Here is a 26,723-nt window from a genome sequence, read left to right as displayed (position 1 = left end):
GGAGATGGTATGATGCGTGGGGCTCATGAGATTCTTCCTCTGCCTACAGGCTCGCTTTTCTCCCCAAACCTTCACAGACAACATCAAGACGGCCCTGGACATCCTCCATGCAGAGGTATGGTTAAACCACACAGGCCTCCGAGTTGCTCCCTCGGACCTGTCGTCTGTGACCTCAGAGGCCTCACAGACGTTCTGAGAGCTACTTGGCAGAAGCCCTCATGTATATATGCTCTGACATCCTCAGAGAGGAGAAATGAGAGAGAGAGGAAGTGGGTGGGGCCAGGAGGAAGTCACAAGCTCTGAGCTCCAGGCTCCATGGGAGAAGTGAGAAGCCCATATCATCTTACCACATCACCTTGGTGACTGATTCTGTTTCTGCAGGTTCCCCGGGCCTTTGTGAACATGGTCTCGGTGATTGAGATCACCCCCTTGAGAGAACTGTTCAATGAACCTAAAGTCAGCTGCCCACGGATGATCCTCAGGTCTGGCGGCTACCTCACCCATGCTCCTCAAAGGGTTGTGGACCTTGGCAGATTCTTTTAAGAACCCCCCAGGGTAGAGTGTGAGGATGGTTATGGTTAGAACTGCCCCTTATTTTTAACCCGAAAAGATCTGTCTGGGGGGCAGGTTATCTTCTGTAAACTTCAGTATAGACCTCAGCAACCTCTCTGAGACAGCACATAGAAATCTCTTGCCTGTTGCCAAGTCAGCCACATGACCCCTTCATCGAGGAAGAGAGAGAAAGTATTAGGAAAAGGATTACTCAGCCCACTGCTCAGATCTATCCCACAGCATGACCACCTCCTGGAGGCTGGTCCCCAGGACAGACAGTGTTTCTGACTGGCATGTGTGTGCTCCAGGTAAGACAAACACAAACCCAGGGCTACTGTTACTATGTGGAAGAGAAGGACGTGAGGTCAGAATTGGCAAGACCCAGGGGTGAATCTCCTCTCAGAGAACAGAGCGCTCTGGTCCTCAGAAGGGTGCTCCCAGGGGGCTGGCGTTAACTCTTAGCCTCCAGAACCAACCAAAGATGGGGTTCCTCTCTAGCACCAGACAAATCCCTTGGAGGGTGGTTGGTTTTTTTTTTTTTTTTTTTTTTTTTTTTTTTTGTTCTTTTTTTTCCGGAGCTGGGGACCGAACCCAGGGCCTTGCGCTTCCTAGGAAAGCGCTCTACCACTGAGCTAAATCCCCAATCCCGAGGATGTTCTTTTAACTGGTCATGGTGTCTGTGCAAACTGTCCTCCCCTGCCCTCTGTCCCCCGCCATGTTCCTGGGCACACCAGGTGGTCATTAGTCACCTCAGTGTGGTGATTATCCTCCAGACTGTGAGCGCTGAGTCACTGCCACCACAGCATAGGGGCTCAGGGGCTGTGTGCAGATGAACTGAATGACTGATCTTGTTCTTGGAAATTAAGGAGGTATACTGGCTGATCCCTGGGGAACTATGCCAAGTCTTTCCTCGGGGAGTAGGGCAGACTGCACAGGTTCCCTAGAACAGGCTTGGGATACTGTGAGCAGATACAGGCTGCCTGCCAGGGCCAGTGCCAGTCTTGCTATTTTCAATGCTGACTCATCGACTGGATCCCACTTTCTCCAATCACTGGGACACATGGGGGTGGGGGAGGGAGGATTGGTTCGATGTATTCATTCCACTTCAGAATAGATTCCCACCAAAAAGCCTCCCGCTACTGGTCACTGCAGAGGTTTGAAGGCCACTAAAACCAGTTTGGAGAAGTCTCTTGCCAAGTGCATGTAAGATAAGATCAAGAACTTCCTTGTCTTGTGGCTGCCCTCTCTGCCTCTCTGCCTTTCTGTCTCAGTGGCCAAGCTTCCTCTACATTGCTGCATCTACACAGAGCCACCTAACCTAGGCTATTATCACCTTATCCCCTGGGCCAAAAGTCCAGATTGGCCAGATCTGGGCAAACCAGAGCGGGGCTGCAGACTGACAGAGCAGTTTAATTCAGCGACTAAGAGTTCGAGTCCTAGCTCCCACCAGCATCAATATGGCGGCTGTGTGACCTTGAGGGAGTTATTTAACCACTGAAACTTGGTCATCTCCTCTCCCTGATGTCCTTGGTAAACTCAGGGCCTCGCATATGCTAGGGAAGTCTACCGTCACTGAACTATGTCCCTGGCCCTTTTTTTGCTTTTGTCCTTTTTTAAAGGGAGGGTCTTGTGTTTCCCAGGCTGGCTTCAAACTTGTGCTTCAGCTAAGAATGACCTATGTCTACATTTCTGATCCTCCTGCCTCTACCCACCAGGCCCAGACCACCACACCCAGTTATTTTTTAATACTGGGGACAGAACCCAAGGTTTTATACGTGCTAGACAGGCATTCCCCAACCCCCTTTATTTTTTTTTCTTTTTTTCGGAGCTGGGGACCGAACCCAGGGCCTTGCGCTTGCTAGGCAAGCGCTCTACCGCTGAGCTAAATCCCCAACCCCCCCCCCCTTTATTTTTTATGTTGAGATAGTATCTTGTTCAGTTGTCTAGACTGGCTTCAAACCCATGATCCTCTTCCTCAGCTGCCAATATAAGTGGGATGATGGAGTGTGCCATCTTCAGATTGCTCTCCTGTAACACGGGGACAATAGACCCTTCTGGGGTGACTAAGAGATTTAAGCATAGTAATACATGGGGCTTGGCACCGTTAACATGTAACGTGTCCTAGAGATTGCTAAATGGTATTGTCATTACCGTTTAGGAGAAGGGTGTGTCTCTGCACATCTTCACACAACCTTTGCGTGACTCAGCTCCATAAAATCACTCCTACAGGCATCGGGTGGAAGGTCTTATTTCCAAGAGCAAATTCAGATCATGGATGCTCTCCTTTGATCCAGCTTCAGATCCCTAATACCCTTCGACTTAGAAGAAACACACTGAGTCTCGGGCCAGAGCCTTTTGTGTTGCTCATTCAAGGATAATGACCTCGGGCTGGGGGCTCTTTTGGTTTTGTTGGCAGGAGCCTGTGTCCTTGTGTCTTGAACCTTGGTGAGAACTCAGCAGAACTTGCCCAACTTGTGGAAAGGAACAGGCAGTATCAGGTAAGCCTGGAGAGGTTTTGCCGCCATGCAGGACTCTCAGAGGTCTGTGGGCCCCAGGTAGAGTCAGTTGATGCTAAGCATCTCGTCCTTGGCTGAGGGAGTGGTGACTGTGCCAACGGAAGCACATTCAAGCATGACAGGGGCCAGAGAGCAGCTTCTCTGAATGAAGCGTTCGGCATGAGATCACAGAACACACTTCACTGAACCCCATTTTCCCCTATCTCCTCCTCCTCCTCCCTTAGGAAGGCACTCCAGTGTTGGTTAAGAGTAGGTGGTAAGACTCGAGACTGGTTTCACTGTGTATTCCCAACCATCCCATCCCCTGTCTCCGTCTCCTCCTGCAGGAAGAAACTGGAAAACTGATTGAGAGTGGCCGATACGACACCAGGGATGACTTCACCGTGGTCCTCCAGCCCATGTTTGAAAATGTCGTCATGCCACGGACCCTGGTAAAGGAATGACACGTCGAGGGTGAGGGGCAGCCCCAGAGGGAGAGCAGCTGAGTTCTCTGACACTGCACCTGCCTCTCCCTCTCTGTGGTGACTAGGAGGGCTTGCCCGACAGCTCTTTCTTTGCCCCTGACTGTTTCCACTTCAATGTCAAGACTCACGCTCGCTCAGCCATCGCCCTCTGGAAGAACATGGTAAGGGCTACAGGGTGAGAATCCTCGCTCCTGGTCCAGCTCTGGCATCTCCCTTCCTCCCCATCCCCCCACCCCAAGCATCTTGACCAGGCCACTTGGTCTGCCTATTTCTCATTCCGTGTCTTCTCGGTTTTTTTTTCCCGTCTAGCTAGAACCTGTGGGCCGCAAGACAAGACATCAGAATTTTGAAATCAAGGTCCCTATCATGTGTCCAAACCAGGTAGAGTGGGCTCTCCTGACCACACCCTCTGAGTATAGCATCTTCTCTGGCCACTCAGTCCAGGCCGTCATCTCGGCTCCTCTCCGCCCTCCCGCCCACCCCATCAATAGTCCAGGTTGACAATCCAAATCCCCCACTTTGGTTAAACAGAGAGGAGTAGTAGGACCCACAGTGACTTGAACCCTCTAGTGTTTTCCTCATCTCTGAATGGCAAGGACATCAACACAAGTCTAGACAGGCTACCCCTCTTTGGGGGGCAGGCAGGAGTGATGTGGTGGCTTTTATGAAAAGGATAGGAGGTTTTCTGGGGCAAACGAGACAGAGGGATAACCTGCTTCCGTGCAGCCCTTGGCTCATGGGAAGAGCAAGAGAGTAAGCATCCGAACGATGCATGTGTGGATGGAGAGTGGAGGCAGGCGTGTTGTTAAGATAGAAGACAAAGCTAGGAAAGCAGCTCTTTCACCCAAAGGGAGAAACACAGGACCACCCCAATTCCACTCACAAAATGTTAGATTCTGGGTCCCCAAAATGGTCTCAGATTCTCACTATGAACCACTGGAGCAGGGCTCATGTGGGGAAGACATTGGGGGTTCAGGGAGGATCTGCTTTTTCTTGCTTAAGCAAAATGGAACTCACTCGCCCTGCTATAGGGCAAAGTAGGTGTCAAATGGCAGGCACCCGGGGTGACAGGGGTGCTGTTGGGAAGGGGTAGGGTGAAGAAACAAGGCCCAACATCCTTAGCCAATAGGCCGAGTGCAAGAAAGAATGAGCACATGTTCCTGGTAGCTACTTAAGGGTTACATCTGAGTTCTGGGACCGGTTCAGGTTGCAGAGAAGACCCTGAAGCATCCTGGGTGGGAGCACTTGGTGGTCAGACTTTCTGGAAGGGTCTGAGCTCTGATTGTGGCCCGGAGAAGGGTAGGAAAGAACATGTCTAGTCTGGTGTGGTTCCTCCCATTGTTCATCTTCCCACAGACCTCACCGTTTCTGAGCACCACCAAGAACAGCAACCTGGTATCTATCTATGGCTCCCCTTTGGTTCCCTGGGCAATGGGGTGGGCAGCTTCTGCTGATGGGGAGATGGGTAAGAGTTCCCGAAAGAAAACAGAGGGTCCATTCCCTTTTCTAAAGCCATCTCTCCACCCGTACCTTCTGTGGGGGAGAACAAATCAACCTAACCTTCCCTTTACACAGCTGAAGGAGAAGGCAGAGGGTGGGGTGGGTCATTTGTACGGCCCTGAATCTTGCCTTGGATGAAAGTGAGGTCAGAATTATAACATCTCAGCTTGGTTGTTACTCAGTGTCCCTGGAAACCCCTCCCCAGGATTAGGCCCCAGGGCTCTGCTGAGTAAGCCTGACACCCATCTGGCTTTTCTGCTGCCCGACTCCCACCCACTTAATTCTAAGATTCTAGGATTGGCTCTTTGTATTTAGGGACATGGAACTTCGATGTCTTGTGAGGAGAAAGCCCCCTCTGCCTCACCACCAACCTCAGGTAAGCCCCTGTCTTAGTTAAGGTTTCTTTTACTGTGAAGAGACACCATGACCACAGCATCTCTTTGGAAAACATTTCGTTGGGACTGGCTTACAGTTCAGAGATTTAGTCCATTATCATCATGGCAGGAAACATGGCAGTATCCAGGCAGGCAGACATTGTGCTAGAGAAGGAGCTGAGAGTTCTATATCTGGGTCAGCATGTAATAAGAAGGGAATGCCATACTGGGCCTGGCTTGACCTTCTGAGACCTCAAAGCCTCACACACACCCTACACACACACCCTACACACACACACCCTACACACACACACACCCTACACACACACACCCTACACACACACATACCCTACACACACACACCCTACACACACACCCTACACACACACACCCTACACACACCCTACACACACCCTACACACACACACACACCCTACACACACACCCTACAAACACACCCTACAAACACACACCCTACACACACACCCTACAAACACACCCTACACACACACACCCTACACACACACCCTACACACACACACCCTACACACACACACACCCTACACACACACACCCTACAAACACACCCTACACACACCCTACACACACACACCCTACACACACACACCCTACACACATACCCTACACACACACACACCCTACACACACACCCTACACACACATACCCTACACACACACACCCTACACACACACCCTACACACACACCCTACACACACCCTACACACACCCTACACACACACACCCACACACACACCCTACACACACACCCTACACACATACCCTACACACACACCCTACACACACACCCTACACACACTCTACACATACACACCCTACACACACCCTACACACACCCTACACATACACACCCTACACACACCCTACACACCCTACACACACACCCTACACACACATCCTACACACACACCCTACACACACACCCTACACACACACACCCTACACACACACCCTACACATACCCTACACACACCCTACACACACCCTACACACACCCTACACACACCCTACACACACACACACCCTACACACACGCACACACACACTCACACTCAAACATTCCTCCTCCATAAGGCCATACCTCCTAATAGTGCTACTCCCCTATAGGCCATTTTCTTTCAGACTACCACAGCCCCTGTGACCCAGCAGGATCCAACACTGCCCCACAAAGGCTCACAAACCACTAAGTAATCTGCTAAGGCTTCATATGATAACCACTAAACACAGTTCTGACCAGTGCTTGCTTCCTATCCTGGGTAAGCTACTTGCCCAACTTTGGCAATGTCATGCCAAGGCCCCAAGGAATTCTGTGCTGTTTCCCATCCTCCTGCTTTCAGGATCTAAGCAGGGGCACAGAGAAGACCTGGGAGCTTGCTTGCCTATGATTGTCCCAGTCCTCTGGAGGTGAATGAGGCCAGGGAGTCCCATGAAATGGATGGCTCTATGGAATTGTATCAATATCTGCCTGTGGAAGGGTCTAGAAAATTCTCTGGGCTCTTCAAAAAAAGGACTTGAGGTTAGGGAAGGGCCTGCTATAACTGTTTCTTAGATTCGTGTGGAAATCTAAAACCCAGCTCTGAGCGGCCTACATGTGAGCCAGTGCCTTGTCTGATTGGACACTTAGGCCACAGCTGACTTCTCCTCACATGACCACCAGCACTAAGGTGGAATTCTGCATCGTCCTCTCCATCCCTGCTTTGTGTCTTACAACATTTTTATCATCTGTTTATCGTCTAGCCTGACACAAGCCTAAGAATTGTTTGTGTCTCTTATAGGAGACTCTTGTATGAAACTTCTGCCAAGACTGTTTAGGCTCCCCGGTTCTGCATGGTCTAAACACACATGCAGTCTTGTTTCTGGTGCTGGCATGATGCAAAGGCAGTAGACTGTTCCTTCAGCTCTCTTCCTAGACTCAAGCATGGCCACTTGTCTTTCAGTGCATACCCTGAGACCTGCAGACATCCAAGTTGTGGCAGCTCTGGGAGACTCTGTGACTGTAAGACTTGTGAGCCCTGGGGGTGGGAGTGGGCTGTGGTATGGTGGGGCCAGCTCCAAGTCTGCCCTCCTAACTTCAAAGCCTGTGCTCCCATCTTCTGTCACCTCTTACTCTCCTGCTTTAATTCTGTCCATCCAAGAGAATGGCAATAATGTGATGTTTCTACAACTGCTCTGTCACGTAGGTGTGCAGGAAAGAGTATTTTCAGAAATGAACTGAATATTTTTGAACACCCAACAATATTTTTTGACACATGCAAAACTACATCATTTTGACTCAAAATTCTCTTAAAAATGCCTGTGTGGATGCCATTCTCCCTCCCTTTTGATCTGCCCAGACCCCCTCTTTGTTCCTCCAAATTAGCGTTCTCCTTCAGTGGTGGATAAGGCTCTGCTCCTCACTTTTTTTTTTTTTTTTTAGATTTTATTTTTCTTTTCTTTTCTTTTTTTTTTTAATTTATATTATGTATGTGAGTACACTATAGCTGTTTTCAAATACACCAGAAGAGGTCATCAGATCCCATTACAGATGGTTGTAAGCCACCATGTGGTTGCTGGGATTTGAACTCAGGACCTCTGGAAGAGCAGACAGTGCTCTTCACCACTGAGCCATTTCTCCAGCCCCTGCTCCTCACTTTTAACACTGGTCTATGCTCCTCCCCGGGGCTCTGCCTCCTGACAGTACAGCGGGGCCTTTATAATGCCTTCTTGGAGGTTAGTTCTAAGGGGAAAAAAAATTGAAATGAGGGATTTCATTGGAAATCTCTCCACCACAGTGGCTGCAGCTTAACATTTTGGCCCATGTCTATAAAGACCTGTGTGGTATTAACGTTAACAATATTGTCGATTTCTCTCCCATTTGTAAAGCACTTGAGAAACTTCCAGTCTTTACAACTGTGATCCCAGTTGGACCCCTGCCCTCTCCTGTGGAAAGTCATGCTTCTCCTCAGTTCTATAACTGGGCAGCTATAGCAAGGGAAGACAAAACTGGAAAGGGGGGGTGTCACAGACTAGGCCCCTCGCTCCCAATCTTAATGTCATTCTTGCTGCCCTAAGTGCACTGGGACCATAGACCCCACTTTCTCTCTGATCATTGGTTTTCCTGTGACATTTGATGTCCTCAAAGGCTGGCAATGGAATCAGCTCCCAAGAAGGTGATCTCGCTGATGTTACCACACAGTATCGAGGACTGTCCTACAGGTAATGTTGACCTTTCACCTTCTCTTCCTAGGGCTTGTTTGTTTTGTTACCTTTTTGGGTTTGTGGGTTTGTTTTGTTGCCAGGGTTTCAGGGAATCTGGGTTGACCCTGAACTCTCTACAAAAGGGACGATGACGCTGAGTTTCTGACCCCCACCCCCACCCCATGTCTACCTCCCAGAGTTGCCAGTTTGCACTGGCTGGGCTTAGCTCCTACAAAGGCACAAATCCCAGAGAGCCAGGACCAGGTCTAGAAGGGACTTTCAGAGGGGCAGTTATATATTTCTGCAAACTGTGAACACTGACTGAAGAAGATATCTTACTGTTAATGATCTTTCTGTTTTTAAATTATGCAGAAAAAGTAAACCAAGGTTCTTACCAAACTCCTGGGTCAGAAAATCCACCATGAAATGTACCCGAAAAGCTCCAAGTCCTTGATTCCTCGCCTGTCCGTTTGCATGTCTGTTTTCATATGTTGATGCTACTGTGTTTGTCTGCGTGTATGTATTCATGTTGTTTCACAGTCACACCTCTGCCTGTATAAATAATGTACACATACTCACTTCCCGAGGAGATGCTGGAGGCAAGTGGCAATCCACGGGTGACTTTGAGCAACTCCTGTGTGCTGGCACGGAGTTAGGAACTGAGTTGGGTGTCTGGGGGAGGGGAGTATGTTAGCTGTGTGCTCACCTGGCTAGTGCTCTTGAGAAATGGAAACTTCCTGAGTGCAGGACTGGACACAGGAGAAGAGGAACCAGAAAGGGTACCTGGCATGCCCTCAGACAAGGGAAGGGTTGGAAAGGGGTACATCCAGTGAACAATTGAGTGTGAGTTGTGTTCCTTTCTTTCCTAATAAAGTTTCTGGTTTTGTATGCTTCAAAGTAATTAGTGAGTAATTAAGAATTTACCCAGGGAAGCTAGACCCAAGCCTGCCACTAGAGGGCAGAGCTTTAATGAGCAGTTGTTTGTGCCACCGGCAAGCACACAGCACTTCCCTTTTCTGGATGCACTCACTTCGAGGATACTCCCTAAGAAAGACACAGGGAAGAAGGTGGGGGTGGCCAGAGCTAAGGAGAGCCCAGAGAGACCTGATGGTAAGAGAGAGGCAGGACCTGCCCGGAAGTTCCGATGTGGCCTCAGTGTGACGGCCATCTCTCCTCCCAGAGTGAGGTAACTTCTTTTCAGCAGAGACCCCACATTTCCACATGTCTTAGCCAGGTCAGTGGTCTCCAGTGGGCTGCCTGGAACAAAACTGAACCTCATTTACTCAGCCCTTCCCCGAATGTTACTGAAACTGTGAGGAAAAGGGGGAATGGAGTGGAGTGGGGGAAGCAGGGCTTAACTGTAACCCAGAAGAGGCCCGGGTTGCAACAGCTGCTCCACCTCAGGCAGTGGCATCATCACCATCACCACTACCATCACCACCACCACCACCACCACCACCACCACCACCACCACCACCACTGTCATCATCATCCTGTGAGGGAAACCACACACAAATGTCAGCTCCAGAGGAACACCCCCCCCCCGGGGTGGGGGAGAGGCGGAGGGGCAAGGGGGCACAAAGTGATTGCTGCAGCCTTCCAGGTAGCTGAGGTAGTGGGGCTCCCAATCCAGACACAAAGTCAGCCTTCCGCTAGATTTCCTGCGCAGCCATGGAAACGTTCAGTCTGGTCTTTCCTAAGAATGAGATGCCCAACTTTGTAGTTACAAGCCCAGTCACCCCCAGCTAATGACGACTGCCATTCGGAATAAAAACCCTGAACTTACCTTAAATGTCCCAAACCCCTTCTTCCAAGTGCTCCTGTGTTGAAGGTAGTGTGAGGTTAGAGTCTGAGTGACAGCAATGGACAGGTGCAGACAGGTGTTGGGACGTTAGCTGTCCAACAGGGGGCTTCCTTTGCATTTGAGGTAGAACATTACCTACTATTTCCTTCATGTGCAGACCAGCATCGAAAGGGCTCTCAGAGGTGCTGCAAAGGAAACCTCTCTTTATGTTTTATGTTTGATCCTGACTTTCCCTTAATTCTAGAACTCTCTTTGTTTGGAATATCTGTTAACAACCCCTGGGAAATGAGTATAAAGTAGACTGACTGGAGAAAAAAAACGACTTTCTGGAGCTCACTAAACTGGAAATACCAGGCAGTTAAATGATTCCAGGAAAATTAAGACAGTACCTTGGGCCTTTTCCTCCAAGGAAACAGTAGGGGGAATGGACCTCATACAGACAGGAAAGAAAGGGTCCCACAGCTCTTGGGGTATGGGTGGTTGTAACCAGGACCTGGAGAGGTCTGGCTGGCTCCAGGGTCCCTTGGCCTGAGACCCTGTGCCTGGGGGTCTCTTCATCGTCGTCAGCTAACTTACCAGTGTGTCAGTCAGAGAGCTTTCATACAGCTTCTCAACCTTCTTAATGCTACAACCCTTTAATACAGTCCCTCATGCTGTGGTGTCCTCCAGCCATACAATTACATGGTCACTTCATAACTGTAACTTTGCTACTCTTAAATTATAATGTAAACATCTGTGTTTTCCAATGGTCTCAGGCCACCCTTGTGAAAGGGTCTTTCAACCCTCTAAGAGAAGTCACAGTCCACAGGTTGATAACCACTGCTTTCTGAGTGTGGCTTTTTCTTTGGTAGAAATACATTGATTTGTTTGGGACTTTTTTTTCATGGACCAAAATAAAATTGACTTTCCCAAGGCAAAATTGCATCTCGTTGTTTTTGTTCTAACTCTTCCAACACATATCACTAAACATCTGTACCTTTCTGTGCTCTGGGTGACAATGACTGAGGAGAGTCTAGCCCTGAGCCCGTGTGTCACATACTGCGTTCGATGAAGAGTTGAACATAGACCAGATGTTTGACGCAACTGTTTCCTCTCATGTTCACGTAGCTCTGATCAAAATGGCGACATGCATACTTTTGAACCTCCCTGGGTTTATTTGTGTAGGTGTCTTTCATTCTTTTGGATATACTGTTCTAAAATGGCACCAGGAACAGTGTTGGTCTTGTTCTGCCACCTTCTGGGTTTTTTTTTTTTTTTAGTACCAAATTACCTTTAAGAAATGACTGTGGGAGGTACATGGTATATATATGTGTCTATGTGTGTTATCTTGTTTATTGAGAGAAACATGCAGAAGACAACAGATGGGACAGTAAATGGGTTTATAATTTCCTCCCAAGCCTAAAATGCTCCAATGTGGTGACTTTGGTTGGGAGAAGAGAGGATTCCAAAGCAATGACTGCACGTAGAGCTAGAAAAGAATCCGTGACGACTGATAAAAAGCCCAGTCACTGGCTCAAGGGCCACACATCTGATGGGCCATGGGGTTAGGACAGAACAGAGTGATATGGCAGGCAGAGCTCGTCCAAACTTCTTTGTCTTACTGAGCCCTTGATCACCCAGGTACAGACCAGTGGCCTTCACTCCAAACATTCCTTCACTGAAGAGCGACTTGGATTTAGGGCCATCTTTGGGAGGCTAGATGCTCAGTAAGGCTGCCTCCTCAAACCCTCCTGGCCTGAAACGGCATGCCGGGACTGAGCAAAGGGGCACGGGGGAAAACCAAACAGTGAAGACAAAGTATTTGAGCATCTAGATTTTCGTCTTAAAGATAGAAATGAGTGTCTCCTTTAAGCATGTGAGGAAATGGCCTCCTCTTAGGCAGTATGTCTTGCAGTTAGGCCAGATAAAATGAGACGGGGCATTCGATGGTAACAAGCTTCCTTCTGTCCCCTGAATCTTCCACTGGAATCTACCTGATAGTGAGCAGGAAAAGCTTATCTGTGCCCTCAAGGGTCACAGCTCAAGCTGGCTTTAAATTAGAAATGACTCTCCTGGCACCTCAGCTCTACTCTGTCTTGTGGAGATGGCCACAGCTAACTCCTAAGCTTGGGACAGGAGGGCCAAGGCCTACAATACAGTCCATACTGGGCACTTAGTGTCCTCAGCTAAGTACTCCCCTCCAAAGAGGATGACAAGTCCTTTAGCTTCAAATCCTGGACTGAGCAGTCCACTGGTGAATCTAGAATGTTCTCAGGATCCCGCAAATCTAAGGACAGTGGGGGACTGTTCTTTGGTAAAGTGTATATACTGACTCACTTTCTCTCTTTCCCTGCCTTGCTCACTTCTACAGTGCTGGTGGGGACAAGTTCCTGGAGAATGTGACCACCTTGCCCAGTAAGTAGATACCAAGGGCTTGAGTGGGACTGTTCTAGGAAAAATGAGTGCATCTGTGGGAGACGAGGCCTCGACTGCCAGCATGAAGGGATGGGATGTGCGTCAAGCATGGAGTCTGCAAACCTGAGTTCAATCCCTTTTCTTTCTTGTGAGGTGACCTAGGGCGGTGGTTCTCAACCTATGGGCCGAGACCCCTTTGAGGTTGAGTGACATTTTCACAGGGGTCACCCTGCGAATCAGAAACTTATATTACAGTTGGTAACACTAGGATTTTACGGTTATGAAGTAGCAATGAAAATAGTTTTACGTCTTGGCGGTCGGTACAACGTGAGGAACTGTACTAAAGTCTCACCGCATTAGGAAGTTAAAGAACCACTGGCCTAGGACAAAATTCCTCAAAACTTGAGTTTTTTTCAGTTTGGCCCAAGAAATGCTGGGGGAGGGCCTTCACTTCTCTGAAAGTTGGGCAAAGAAAAGTGCCTCTGTGAGACTTTTCCAACCTTGTTTTGTCATCGCGTCATTCCAACCTAGAGAGTTTCTGTCAGACACATGTGCTAGACTCTACTTTTCCCCTTCCAGACATCCTCCGGGAATTTAATGGAAATCTCACAGGCTACTCAGTCGGAACCGGTGACGTCAACTCTGCAAGCGCGTTCCTTAACCAGGCTGTCCCTGGGGCAAAGGCTGAGTATGACATTTGGGGGAGCTATAGAAAGGGGAAGAGAGGCATGTGGTCAGTCCCTCTGATACCCCACAGAGACCTACAAAGGAGCACTTTGCCTCTCTGCAGGGATGATTTTAAGGGTGCTCTCTCCTGTCCATCCACAACCAAAGCTATAGCATGGAGTTTATAGAGCTGCTTTGGACATGGGGAGGAGTCGTGTCTCCATATCTGTTACCCGACTCCTAGGTCAGGCTTTCATACACCGTATCATCTAAGAATTGATCTGACAGCATATTGGCACATTTTGAAGCTTAGTCTCAAATAATGGTGCTAGAGAATCCCTCTGTCCCCAGAGCCTCAAGGTAGCAATTGCCCTGTATGATAGAGGAAGGCTTACTGTATCAAAGCCAAGAGCTCCAACTTAAGGAAGCCTCTGGGAAAATCTCATCTTCTCCTCAGCCCTGAAGTAGAGCTAACAAAAAGCACACTGGAGATGTTCAGCTAGTGCTGAGGCAAAACTGTCTAGTCTCCTGGGATGGTCTCTCAAGGGGGCACTAATTCTTCTCCTAGAGGTCCCAGAATCCTGGGGTTCCTGCTACACACAGTTCTTGCCTCCACATCTCTAGTTGGTAGGCAGGCCCCCAATACCTGTGTGCTGGTCTCTATAATAGCTTATGATATACAGTCCCACTGTCCTGCTAAGGAGACCACAATGCTATGGCTCCATCACTCAGACTTATACTGAGAGCCACAAGTAAGAGACCCAGGCATGTGTGGGTCATGCATTTACTCTCCACTTTTCGGAAAGTGTCTCTCGAAACAAGTTACACATGTGACAGATAAAGGACATATATGTATGCACATAGGTGGGTATCATGTGCATACAGGCACACGTGAGGAATTACAACCATCGTGACAAACGAGAAGGGATTGTGCCAACATGGCCAACATGAATGTTCTCGAGGTTACCGTACCTGAGCATCAAACCGTCAGCCTCCAGGCAGCTAGGATGCAAAGGAAACCTTCTAAACATTCAAACATCCAATTGCATGCTCTGTCCCAGCTATTCAAGACAAGTGAGCCACACAGTGAAGGGTGTGAACCAGCCTGGGTTATGTACTGGAAACCTGCTTAAGAATTGAACAAGAAAGGCAAATGGATTCTTAGTGTGGGACCCTAAGAATGTCATGAGCACAAATGAGACCAGAGAGTGGCTTTGACGACTTTAGGACAACCTCCCAGCTTGCTGTTCACAAGGCCATTTCTCAATATTAATTTAGAATGTATTGAGATGTATTTCTAAGCATGTGTCTCAGCCTTTCCATTCCTGGCAATTCTCCTCTTCCTCACAAGGTGGCTGGGTTGGGTGGTCTGTCTCTTGCTCTCCATTGTGGTTTAGCCACACATAAAGACCCCTCTGCATAGCCCTTTTCAGTTTGGTCTACTCGGTCCCTCCAATAGTAGCCCCTGTGGCCTGTGGAACTCGGGGTCCTGTAGGTGTCATGGAAACCTGTAGTGTCCAGACCCTGTAGAGTTAGAGGACAAATGTGCACACTCTCTCGAGGGAACAACTGACTTTCTTTCCTCAGGAACCTTGCAAGTCAAGTCCAGACTCTGATTCAGAAGATGAAGAATGACACCGTGAGTGCTTTTGATGTCTAGCCCACTAAGGTTTTCCCAAATGTAATGGTCTGCTACGTAAAGCACTGAGCACCCTATAGCTAGAGGCATTCAAGCAGAGATAGGGAAGACCCTGCCTGAGGCCATCTAGAGGACATTACGTTGACAGGGAGAAAGTGGCTGCCAGTCACGATGACCTTGAAAGTCCCTTCAGTCGCCAAGATCTGGGTCTATAAATAAGTCTCTAAAATGCCATCAGCTTCGAGGTTCTCACCATATTATTTCAGGTGGATGAGGAAGTCACAAAGGGCTGGCTGGATTTCCTAGAGCTGTGGTGGTGTATCTGAAACAATGAGCCTTTTCCTCCCTCCTCATCCAGAGAGTGAACTTTCACCAAGACTGGAAGGTCATCACTGTGATGATTGGGGCCAGCGACTTGTGTGACTTCTGCAAGGATTCGGTAATGAGACAGGGTCTGGGCCTGACCCTGACTTGGACTATTCAGCTTGGAGATCTTCTCTGAGAAAGATCCCTTCAGCTTTCCCGAGGGGACACTCATCTCTACCCACATTGAATACTTGTACACCTAACTCAGGCACACATTCATGCATCCACACTCCTTATGGTGTCTGGCACCACATGCATATCCCAAGCAGTGAAGGTAGACATATATGGTGCTGCTTCTCCTTCTTACAACTCTTGAATGAGAAGAAACTGTAGACCCCAAGCATTTGGGAGAGTGTCTCCATCTTCCACTCTGGTTAATGATTCCAGTCTTGTAGCTGGCCCATCTATGACAACAGTGAGTGGTCCGGCACTGAGCTCAGATTCTAGCTAGCATGCTGATAGACTCACAGGCGGTGGTGGGAGGGAAACAAGTCCTTGGGGCTGGACCCAGAAGTGAAACCCACACGTGGCCCTTCTGCCTTCTCACTGGAACCAACGACTCCTTCATTTCCTCCCATTTCTCTTTCCAGAATCGTTACTCTGCAGCCAATTTTTCTGACCATCTCCGCAATGCCTTGGACATCCTGCATAAGGAGGTGAGTGAGGGCTTCTAGAACTTGGTCACAGCTCCAGTATAGTGGAGGTGCAGGTGGGAGTGGAGGGGAAGGGGTGAGCCCGCCAAGGGCATGGGGCTCTACCCCTGTCCAGAGGCTGCAGTCTTATTCCCAAGTCAGCTGCATTCCATTTGAAATGTGTCCCCAGAGATCTATGGTATGAAGAGAGAAGGGTACTATGCACTTCCGTTTCTGTCCTGGACAACTGTTGGTGTTAGAAGATAGCCAGTACCCAGGTTTGGCATTGCATTTTGAGCCACAGAGTATATCTTGAATGAGCTTCTATACCTAGCCTCACTTCTACCCCACTGCTGGAAATAGCATTCTAATCACAGATGCCCTGCTGGGTATCTTAGTCCCCGTGTCTCCTCAGAAGAAGTTGACCCACATCAAGCCGGGAGAACTTGGTCAGGAGCCAATGACCTGGCAAATAAGTTGTCTATCGGGGCTGGGGATTTAGCTCAGTGGTAGAGCGCTTGCCTAGGAAGCACAAGGCCCTGGGTTCGGTCCCCAGCTCTGAAAAAAAAAAAATAAGTTGTCTATCATGCCATAGTTTGGCTCACTAAATGACTGCTGAACAGAGCCATGCTCTTAGCATGTATTGTCATTCCTGAGGTACCATCTCTGCTGAAGCTGTGTGGGGCACCCCCCCCCACTGCTGTAATCATGTCACTCATGGGCTGAGTGACACCCATGAAGTATTCCCATTCGAGCGGACCTGTCTCTTGAACTTCAGGGATGAGCTGAGCTGGAAGTCTAAAGGGAGCCTCTATCCAAACCCTGGGAGAGCTTGTCCTACCTGCAGCCTTCTCTTTAGGTACCCAGAGCCCTGGTCAACCTTGTGGACTTCATGAACCCCAGTATCATTCGGCAAGTGTTCCTGAAGAACCCAGACAAGTGCCCTGTGAATCAGACCAGGTAGGCAGGCACCATTTGCCCTGTCTGAGAGATATCCCAAGCCCTAGTCTGGCCTTGGAATTCAGCAGTGCCTCTCTGGGGCGTTTCAGCCACGTAGTCTGCCTGTGCCTATAGACAAGGACTGTTCGTTCTCTCCTGGGAGGTCAGGAGCCTCGGTCTGATCCCTTACAATATCCTAAATGCCAGGCAGGGACTTCTGAGAGTAGTGGCAAGAGCCACTGGGGCTTCTGTTGGAGAGACTGAGTAGCCCAAACTGAAAATGGCAATTTGTGTGTATTTAAACTGCCACAGAGAGCAAGAGACAGACCACCCTAGCCAGGCACCTTGTCAGGAAGAAGAGAGAAAGGGGTGGGGGTGGGGGATGGAAAGGGTTAGTGTTTTTCTGCTTTAACTGGGTGGAGGGTACACAGGTGTGATCCCCCTTTCTTCACACCTTCTTTGTGCACCCAATGACTTGACAGTCCCATGGGATTGGCTGTGCCCAGTGCACAATCCTGAAGGCTTTAGGAATACAGATAGCCTTGACTTTAGGATTCTGACCTTTATAATGTGCATGCAAGAATAAACATGTACAGAATATAGTCTTTCCCTGGATTGGAGATATGTAGTGCCATGCTCTTAAGTGACCCTGGAAGCAGCAGGGATCCAATGCCCCAAGAAAGACCCCCAACCACAAAGGGAAACAGCCAACTCACATATATATATATATATATATATATATGTGTGTGTGTGTGTGTGTGTGTGTGTGTGTGTATGTGTGTGTGTATGTGTGTGTATATATATATGTATATATATATATATGGTATATGATACAATATTTGGTGGATATAGCAAATGATTCTTTTTCCCATGGGGAGTAGTGTATGATCACATGTATGTATGCATGTGTACATGCACATGCTTGTGTGCACCTGTGAAGGCCTGAGGTTGATGCCAGGGGTCATCCTTGATGGTTCTTCTGCTCTATTCAGTGAGGCACTATCTCTCAGTCAAATCCAGACTGCTATGGCAAGTCCCACTAGCCAGCTTGCTTCCAGCATCCTCTGTCTCCATTTCCCTGGGCTGTAGTCACAGGCGGGCTGCTCTCTCCAGCTGGCCTTTCTGGGGATTCTGGGAATCCAAACTCCGGTTCCCTCCACTTGCACAGTGAGCACTTTAACCACTGAGCTATCTCCCCAGTCCAGAAAAATGAATTTTAACTTACAGTATTTTAAACTTACCACGAGTGTATTGGAATGTAATCTCCACCATAAGCCAAAGATCTTCAATATATATATATATATATATATATATATATATATATATATATATATATATATATATATATCTCATAGTCAAAGGAAAGGGGTTGGAATAGCATGGGAAGAGGCATCTCAGGGTATGAGTATCAGTGTCCTGGTATCTTGTTTCAATACTAGAGGATGCATGGAGGTTTTGTTTTTTAACTAAATATCATATTCTCATTGCCTGGATTCATTTACTCAACAGAACATGTGACCAGAACTCACTCAAACTTCAAACTCCTCTGCTCTTTCTCTAGTACCTAGGACAGGTGCCTCAAATCCTCCAGGCACTTTGTGCTCCCAAACCAGGGCTTGAGTGAACCCTGTTAAACCTCCCAGCCAGAAGCAGTCCCCGATGGGGCTTCAGCTATGGTTCTTCTTGCCTCCCCTTCTTTATACAGTGTCCTGTGCAACTGTGTTCTGACCCCAGGGGAGGATTCCCATGAGCTGGCAAGGTTGGAGGCCTTCACCAAATCCTACCAGGTAAGGCAGAGGGGAGCCCCTTCTTATGCCCTCCTCCTCCTCCCCCCCTCCTCCTCCTCCTCCTCTTCCTCTTCCCCTCCTCCTCCTCCCCCTCCTCTTCCTCTTCCCCTCCTCCTCCTCCCCCTCCTCTTCCTCTTCCTCCTCTTCCTCCTCCCCCTCCTCTTCCTCCTCCCCCTCCCCCTCCTCTTCCTCCTCCTCCTCCTCCTCCTCCTCCTCCTGTGTTCTTCACACATCAGCCCAGAGCCCCCACTAGGCAGGGGAGGCATGAAGGGAATGGAGCAAGACATCAGCCATCCTGGGCTCTCGCTGTTCCAACCTGGCTAAGAGACTCAGTTTTCCTGGTTGTAAATGGCCCAGTGACATCCAAGGTTGACAAAACTGGTGTGATTTCGACACTGGTGTGGCAAGAGGGGGTGGCAGGACAGCTCTCATTGATAGCCAAAAGGCCTGGGACGCTCTGTGAAACCACACTGGGAGCCACCTTCTCCCCATATCTCTGGCCCTGACTCTCATACCAGTCCTCACAGACAGGCCACAAAAGAGATTGCATGCTAGGAGGGTGATGAACTCTAGACTATCTTCTCTGGTTTTTGTTCTTTGTGGGACTTTCTACTCGGACCTTTAGAGATGGCAGGTTTAAAATAAAACAAAACAAAACAAATACATATACAAAAACAAACCATTTCCAAACTCTCTGGAATGGGATTTGCTATCAAAAATCCATTTACATCATAGGAAAGGCTGAGTCAGTTTTCCCTGTCCAATAGGATGGGGACAGAGATTCCATGTGCCACCTGCCCTTAACCTGCGTTTGTGTGTGTGTGTGTGTGTGTTCCCAGAGTAGCATGCTTCAACTGGTTGAGTCAGGCCGCTACGACACCCGGGAGGATTTCTCTGTGGTACTGCAGCCCTTTCTCTTCAACATCAGGCTCCCCATCCTAGAGGTATGCTTCCCCCACCCCCAATCTTGAGCTCTGGAGGAACTGCTGTGGCCATCCTTGCAAGAGTACAAGAAGGCAGGAAGAATGCATGTGCCTCTACGGCTTGAGAATAAGGCAGGAAGACCACAGGGAGATCTGCAGTGGCTATGCTAGCAGGCACATTTAACATCTGAGCCCAGGCATTATGAGTCGCACAGATAAGATTGCCACAGCTGTCTTTGGGGATATGGTGAGCCTCACAGAACAAAAGTGCGGAGATGTGACATACGCTTCCGAAATCAGATAGAGCATAGAAGACCGGCAGGTATCCAACTTTACACCAGTGACTTCGGGTCACACATGTCTCCTCCCCCCCCCCCCCCCCCGCCGTGGCCCTGCGGTGATAAGGGAGAGTTCTGGTACTGTGTTCCCGCCCATTGGCCGTGCTCTTTGGCACTTCCTCTCAGCGCAGAAGAGCTCTGTGGGCAGAGTAGGTAATGCCTCTAGCCCAAGACCTTGTCCAGTTTCAGGGAAGCTGAAAGAACAGAGCATTGTGTCCAGATGCTGCAGAGAAAAGAGCTGCACTAGGGTGCCCAGCTATCCTGATGCCAACTCTGGCCAGTTCTGCTGGGTGCCCACATCCATCCTCTCTACCTAGTTGTGGAGGCGGAGGCTGAGGCAGGAAGCCCCGCCCCCACCCCCCCCACCCTTTGCTAGTTTAGTATTCTCATGATAGTAACAAAATCCCTGGCAGAGCAATTGAAGGAAGGAAGGAAGGAAGGAAGGAAGGAAGGAAGGAAGGAAGGAAGGAAGGAAGGAAGGAAGGAAGGAAGGCAGGCTTGTTTTGGCTTACATTTTAGTTTAAGAAGATACAGTGTATCCTGACAGGGAAGCCATAGTAGCAGGAGCAGGAGGAAGCTGGTCACATTGTATCAGGAAGCAGAGAATCAGGACTGTGGAAGCTCAGTACCCCAACCCATTCAATGATGGTCCTCCTGCCCCGATTCACCTAACCTAGAAAATCCCTCACCAACATGCTGGGAGGTGTCTCTGGGGATTCTAGATCCTGTTGTGTTGATGTCAATATGCTACCCAAAACTCACTCCCCACCCCCACCCCCGCGAGGGGAACTGAGAAATGTCCTTCTTCATTACAGCATGAGTGCATTACACAGATGTGCTCAAACATAGAACACTATTACAGATGTGCTCAAACATAGAACACTATTAGAATTAAATATGGAGAATGTGGAGACCAGGTGCAGGCTTGAGGTCATCCAAAGCTATTTAATCTGTGGGAATGCCCTCATGTTCCTCAGGGGTTCCCACAGGAAGACTACCTCATGATTAGTCTCGAGGATCACATAGTTCATGGCTCTAACCTCCCAGAACCTTGAGGAAGTATGTTTTATCTCTTTCAGAATGGGAATCCAGATACATCCTTCTTTGCCCCAGACTGCATCCTCCTAAGCCAGAAGTTCCACACTCAGCTCGCGAGAGCCCTTTGGGCCAATATGGTAAGATAAAGGACTGCTCCTGGTAGGGTAGCCTAGTGAAAAGCACCAGCCCTGCAGACTGTGGGACAGGCCTAGAGGATCAGCAGCTGGCACAGCTGTGCTAGTCTTGCAGAGTGGCCACAGTGGATACTGCAGATCAGCCTGGCCGGGTTACACTGCCGCTGTCCTCTGGGCTTCTCAGCTGTGATGAGGGATGCTGTCTACACAAAAGTTTATCTGAGGGCTGGGGGGATGGCTCAGGGGGTAAACCAGAGTTCAAATATTTAGGGCTCATGTAAAAGCAGGGGCGAACTCCTCTATAACCCCAGTGCCTCAGGAAAGAGATCCAAGGAGCATGCTGGCCAGCCAGTCTAGCTAGAACAGCATACTGACTCCCAAGTTCAGTCAGAGTCCCTTACTCAAAAATGAAGGTGGAGAGCAGTAAAGACCCTTGTCCTCTGACCTCCTCATGAGCACTACAAGCACCCACTCATAATTGTGCGTGCACACCACACATACCACATATACATATATACCACATCCCCCCATCATGTTACAAACATGCAGACAGACAGACAGACAGACAGACACACACACACACACACACATGCAAACATAAACACACCACATAACCTACTACTACTACTACTACTACTACTACTACTACTACTACTACTACTACTACTACTACACTCACCTGTCCCACATACTCAGCCCCGAAAACATACCAGCAGAAACCCCTCGCTCAACCTTTCCTGTGCACCATACTGACGCTAGCAGTTGAAACCTCGTGATCTCCTTTTGGCCCCTGCACAGCCCCTCAGAAATGTTTTTGAGTTTCCAGAAAAGCTAGCTGACTTGCTCTGAGCCCTACTGCCAAAATGGAGTTCTGAGCCTCCCTGCTGCAGGAGGCTGCCAGGGAGTGTTCAACAGAAACAAACTGGGTGTGTTTTTTCTTTTCTTCCCTGATCAGCTTGAACCCCTGGGAAAGAAAATGGATACTTTGGACCCGAAAGAACTCATAGCTTTGGCCTGCCCCACCAAGGTAATAAGAGAGAGACTGCTTTGCCTATCCTCCTCCCTCTCCCCCTCCCCTCTCCTTCCTTCAGTAGGGCTTACTCAGCCCCTAGGCTAAAGATGGACTGGGAAGGGGTGTTGGGGTGGAGAGGCTTCCTTGAGATGGATGATGAAAGTGTCCACACAGAGAAAGAAGCCTTGGCGGCAGAAGCCAGGAGTGTGACAAAGGGACGAGCAGATGCGAATGTGGCCGGAGGGCTAAGAGAGGGACTAGAGCCTAGAACCTGGACTGAATGTTTTTCCTGTGAAGAGGATCCACAACAGAAGCCGCAAAGGGAGCGCACCTAAGCCACCATCAAGGAGGGCTGGAAAGGACCAGCCTGGACTGGCATAGGGATAACTCAGGCTTCCTTTTAAGGAGGAAGATATTAAACGTGACTTCAGGCCTGGAGTGGGGGCGGGTTCATGTTCCCATCGCCTTCAGCTCCCGTTTCTGGTTTTGTCTTTTGGCTTTTTAACCAAATAAGGCCAAGGCTAGAGAGCCCGTAGTGGCCATAAAAGCAGAGTGCCTGACCTAATCTGGGAGGCTGGGTTTCCAGCCTGGGTCAGGCAGCCCCCAGCCTTTCCCACCCTCCTTACCAGGCAAAGCCTCAGCCTAGGCTTGCAGCTCCCTTGGGATATCTGCTGGGGATCCCAAGACGAGGGCAGCTGCTATCCCGTTCCATGCGCCCTGTCAGCTGTCCTTTCTGTCTCAGTCTTTGGGATAAGAGCTACGGTAGCAGAGTCCAGTGGCTGGATCTGGTGGTCCAAGCAGAGTCAGGTCGTGTGATGTCAGTGTGCCCGGGTGCCTCAAGTGCCAACAGTCGATCAGATGCTGGGTAAAGGAGCTTGGGTGAATGAAGCCCCTCTGTGCCATGTGCGAACATGTCCACTTGCTGAGGCTACCCAGCGGTGTTGTGGGAGGGGCCTGGAGAACTTAGGCAGTGAGAAGCATTTGAGGACTTCAAAGCAACCATCGTACCATAATAATTTCATTTTCCATACATGTGCACCCCTGTTTGTATGGGTGTGCGTACATGCACACAGGGAGGCCAGAGGTAGATGTTGGATGTTTTCAATTTGGTCCTTACTTTAGTTTTCAAGGCAGGCTCTCCTAATTTGCCTGGACTGGCTGACTAGAAAACTTCATGAATCCTCCCGTTTCCACCTCCTCAACTCTAGGATTCCAGGCTCACACTTTCACAGCTGCCCTGTGGCTCTGTGGGACCCAAATTCAGGTCCTCATACTTGTGTGGCAAACGCTTTACCAACTGAGTTGTCTCCCAGCCCATAATTGTGTACCCCAGCACTTGAATCACTATAGCCACACTGAGTTATCCACCATGAGAGTCCCCTCCAGTGTGTCAACCCTCAGCCATCACGAGCTCTCCCTCCCAACAAATATATTGTTTGTCAAATTGGTAACCCAGCCCTGGGTCAGGGAGAGTCCCTTCATTGTGAGCCCCAAAGCAGATTAGGCCCCTCTCTGTCCCAGTTCAGGCAAGGAGCCCCACAAGGGGGGAGATGCTCTACCTAGAATCTCAAGCTTGCCTCCTCCAGTCTGGACATTCTGACCTAGGTGAGGAGAGAGATCCAGCCTCGTAGAGCCTGTAAAAAGCCCAGCCCAGAAGAAGCTGTTGCTAAGCAACCGTGGAGCCCATTCCAAAAGGGTCTGTTGACCAGACCGGCTTCACTGCACAGTGCCTCAGGTGCCATCTGCCATCCGAGCCGTACAAAAGTCCACCGTATCTCCGTGTGAGCTGGCGGGGGCCAGGCACTGCATATTTCTATCCAGGCTGTGTCTAAACATAGAAGCAACAAGCAGGATGGGGTGGGGGTGGGGCGGGCAGCAAGCTGGAAGTGAGGACTTCTAGTACGCTTCCCCTCCCTGGTCCCCAGCCTCACTGTTAAGCTCATTCTGCTGTGCCAAGTAGGGGGACTTCGCGATGACCCTGGGTTTGCTTTGGCGATGTATTTGCAGGTTGGGTGAACTACCTAGAGCTGAGTCTTGACTGGCTCTGTGGACAGTTCTCCCTCTCTGCATTTACAGTCTGGCCCCTCGTTTCTCTCCAGAGCCATCTGGAAAATGAGCTCTGTCCTCCTCTTTCAGCTTTTCTTCGTCTTGTCCTCTGTCACAGTTAACTTCTTCCTTAGAATCTGTTCCTCCCTGGACTTGGGAAGCCTAAAGCACCTTCTTTTTTTTTTTTTTTCCTGATCGCCTCTCTTCCCACCTCCCAGGGGCATTCCTATGTCTAACCCTGAAAACGCAGCTCCTCTCAGACTTTGCTGTCTCAGTCTTATTGCCTTCTCTCCCCATGTGTGCATCCCTCTCACTGAAGTTGATCTATTTCTAGAGTCGCTCCATCCCACCCCCAACACCTCCCACCCCACCTTGAACTTCACTTCCTCTGTCTCTCACTCCACCACCATTTTTTCCCCACCCAGACACCAACCTTAAATTTCCTACCCCTTAAAACACATTTCCTCTTGGAAACTACATATGGTATAAGATTACTGCTCCTACCAAAAGGGGAGGAGGTGGTGGTCTACAGAGCCCAGTGCCCAGGAGGAAAGACCCCTTCCTTCTCTGGAGAACTTCCCATCTAACCGTGCAGCAGCCTGGCTCACCAGCCGCTGACTCAACTGCTGGCTCTCACCCTGGACTCTGCCTCCATGGCAGCCCACAGAAACCAGGCAGCGTCCCTTCTACCTGCTCAGGCTTGCCGCCAGGAATCTCTCATGAAGTCAGCTCCACCCCAGGCCTTTAAACCAGTCTGACTCACGTGCACCAAGCAACCAGGAGCCGACAGAGGCAGAATTCCAAGGTTTCTTTGTCCTCTGACCCCTTCAGCACCCTCTCCTCACCCTTAACTAATGGATCTTATGGTCAGATAAATACTTATGTGACTCCTAACTCTTCCAGAAAGGTGAAAATTGTTTGTGGCTTCTGCTCTCTCTTGTCCTGGCCACACTAGTCCCAGTTCCAGCCAGGGCTTCTTTGTAGAGGGAGAATCATAATTAGTACCCACGCCCAGTCCTGTCCCGAGGGATGTACGTCCCCAAGTCTTGCAGTCCCTCTGCAAATTATGCACTCCTAGGCCTTCAGCTCTTCATTGCTTAGAAGTATCTCATGTCCTTCTTTCTCCCTTGTGCCTAGGGGACAAATCTGCTACCCTCCGCTCAGAACTGCTCCGGGCACAGGAACTGGACAGGGGTATAAGTCTGTCTTTTGTGCAAGGCACCCAGGTTGCCCTCCCAAGAGGATGCTGATGACACTGATCAGAGACAGCCTAATTAACTATGCTGTGTGCCACTACAAGCTTCTCTGTCTTGCACCGGTGACATCACCTGAGTATGGCTGGCCTCTGTTTCAGATGAGAATGCTGCCACTCAGAAGAAAAGGGGAGACAGGCCCGGTCATTTTAACCCTCTCCTCCTCCTCCTCCTCCTCCTCCTCCTCCTCCTCCTCCTCCTCTTCCTCCTCCTCCTCCTCTTCCTCCTCCTCCTCTTCCTCCTCCTCCTCCTCTTCCTCCTCCTCCTCGCCTCTTACCCCTCCTTGAGCCAAAATAAAGCCTCTTACAGCTGAGTTTACCGAGGAGATTTAACTAACAACACCTGAAACTGATCTCTTAAAGACATCTTTCCCAACAATCTTGCTTCCCCATCTCACGTCCTCCTACCTCTTCCTGTTTGGTTTCCCTTTATTACAGCCTTGGTCTTTCTACTCCACAAGCATGTTCCCCCAGTCGCCCCTGCTCTGGGTCTACCTCAGTATTTGCTAGTCCAGATCTTACTTAAGTTGACCTTGCTCCAACTCGATGTTGGATTTCCTCCTTCTTTGGTTTATTTCCCCCCCCCCCCCCCCGGTTCTCCTTTGCAGCTTCCTCCTCCCGTCTTTGGTTAACCCATCACCTGCAACTGGGTGGACTGGGAATGTTGACAGGGCATGTCTCAGCACTGATTTACAGCAGATAGGTGTGGAGCAGAGGCCCGGAGAGCAGGTTTGTCAGGGAGGAAAAGAAATGACTGAAAACAGGAAGTCAACTTGAAAGGGGTAACAGCACAGAGAAGAGAGAAAAATGACAGATAATAAAATACATCGATTATCATAACCCTTTCTTCAGGAAGAAAAGGTGCTGGATTGTGACACTTTTGCCAGAAAAAAAAAATGTGAAGAAAATATGTGAGCCAGAGGACTTTGAAGATGAGTGATTGCTAAAGTCTATGTGAGCTCATGGAGCCCAGACCGCAGGATGTGGAGAACTCTCCCTAAGGCTTCTATTTGTGCCTCCTTGGTTAACAAGCACTCACAGAAACCCTTCCGGGAAGGACTGAAATTCTGTCTATGCAGCTCTTTCCACTTCAATGCAGAGCCCTGTTAAGGAGACCTAGAAGGCAGCAG

At 49.4% G+C, this 26,723-nt stretch overlaps 1 protein-coding gene and 1 long non-coding RNA gene across 4 annotated transcripts in view; one reads left to right on the top strand and one right to left on the bottom strand.

Annotated features, from left to right (window-relative positions):
* Positions 1–26,723, top strand: part of Plb1 (phospholipase B1) — a 136,076-nt gene that overhangs the window by 82,764 nt on the left and 26,589 nt on the right. For 2 of the 3 annotated variants that reach the window (XM_087552239.1, NM_138898.2), the window contains 20 exons: positions 50–115; positions 382–482; positions 2,969–3,050; positions 3,395–3,499; positions 3,598–3,693; positions 3,842–3,913; positions 4,889–4,927; positions 5,348–5,408; positions 7,384–7,442; positions 8,568–8,641; positions 12,778–12,821; positions 13,401–13,509; positions 15,075–15,126; positions 15,485–15,565; positions 16,083–16,148; positions 16,984–17,084; positions 18,769–18,850; positions 19,690–19,794; positions 21,191–21,286; positions 22,239–22,310. In XM_087552239.1, the coding sequence (XP_087408365.1) occupies positions 50–115; positions 382–482; positions 2,969–3,050; positions 3,395–3,499; positions 3,598–3,693; positions 3,842–3,913; positions 4,889–4,927; positions 5,348–5,408; positions 7,384–7,442; positions 8,568–8,641; positions 12,778–12,821; positions 13,401–13,509; positions 15,075–15,126; positions 15,485–15,565; positions 16,083–16,148; positions 16,984–17,084; positions 18,769–18,850; positions 19,690–19,794; positions 21,191–21,286; positions 22,239–22,310 (1,563 nt within the window). Of the gene's footprint in view, positions 1–49; positions 116–381; positions 483–2,968; positions 3,051–3,394; positions 3,500–3,597; positions 3,694–3,841; positions 3,914–4,888; positions 4,928–5,347; positions 5,409–7,383; positions 7,443–8,567; positions 8,642–8,995; positions 9,521–12,777; positions 12,822–13,400; positions 13,510–15,074; positions 15,127–15,484; positions 15,566–16,082; positions 16,149–16,983; positions 17,085–18,768; positions 18,851–19,689; positions 19,795–21,190; positions 21,287–22,238; positions 22,311–26,723 lie in introns of those variants that run through there. The other variant, XM_087552240.1, reaches the window with a different exon arrangement.
* On the bottom strand, positions 9,350–10,481 carry LOC148005109 (uncharacterized). The gene is made up of 2 exons (XR_015622236.1): positions 10,410–10,481; positions 9,350–10,319 (listed from the first exon to the last, which is right to left on the bottom strand). It is a non-coding gene; the product is annotated as an uncharacterized LOC148005109 (long non-coding RNA).

Source organism: Rattus norvegicus, chromosome 6 (genome assembly GCF_021556685.1).
Source record: "Rattus norvegicus strain SHRSP/BbbUtx chromosome 6, alternate assembly SHRSP_T2T, whole genome shotgun sequence".
NCBI lineage: Eukaryota > Metazoa > Chordata > Mammalia > Rodentia > Muridae > Rattus > Rattus norvegicus.
Note: the sequence above shows the minus strand (reverse complement) of the source record. Positions and strands in the feature narration are given on the sequence as shown.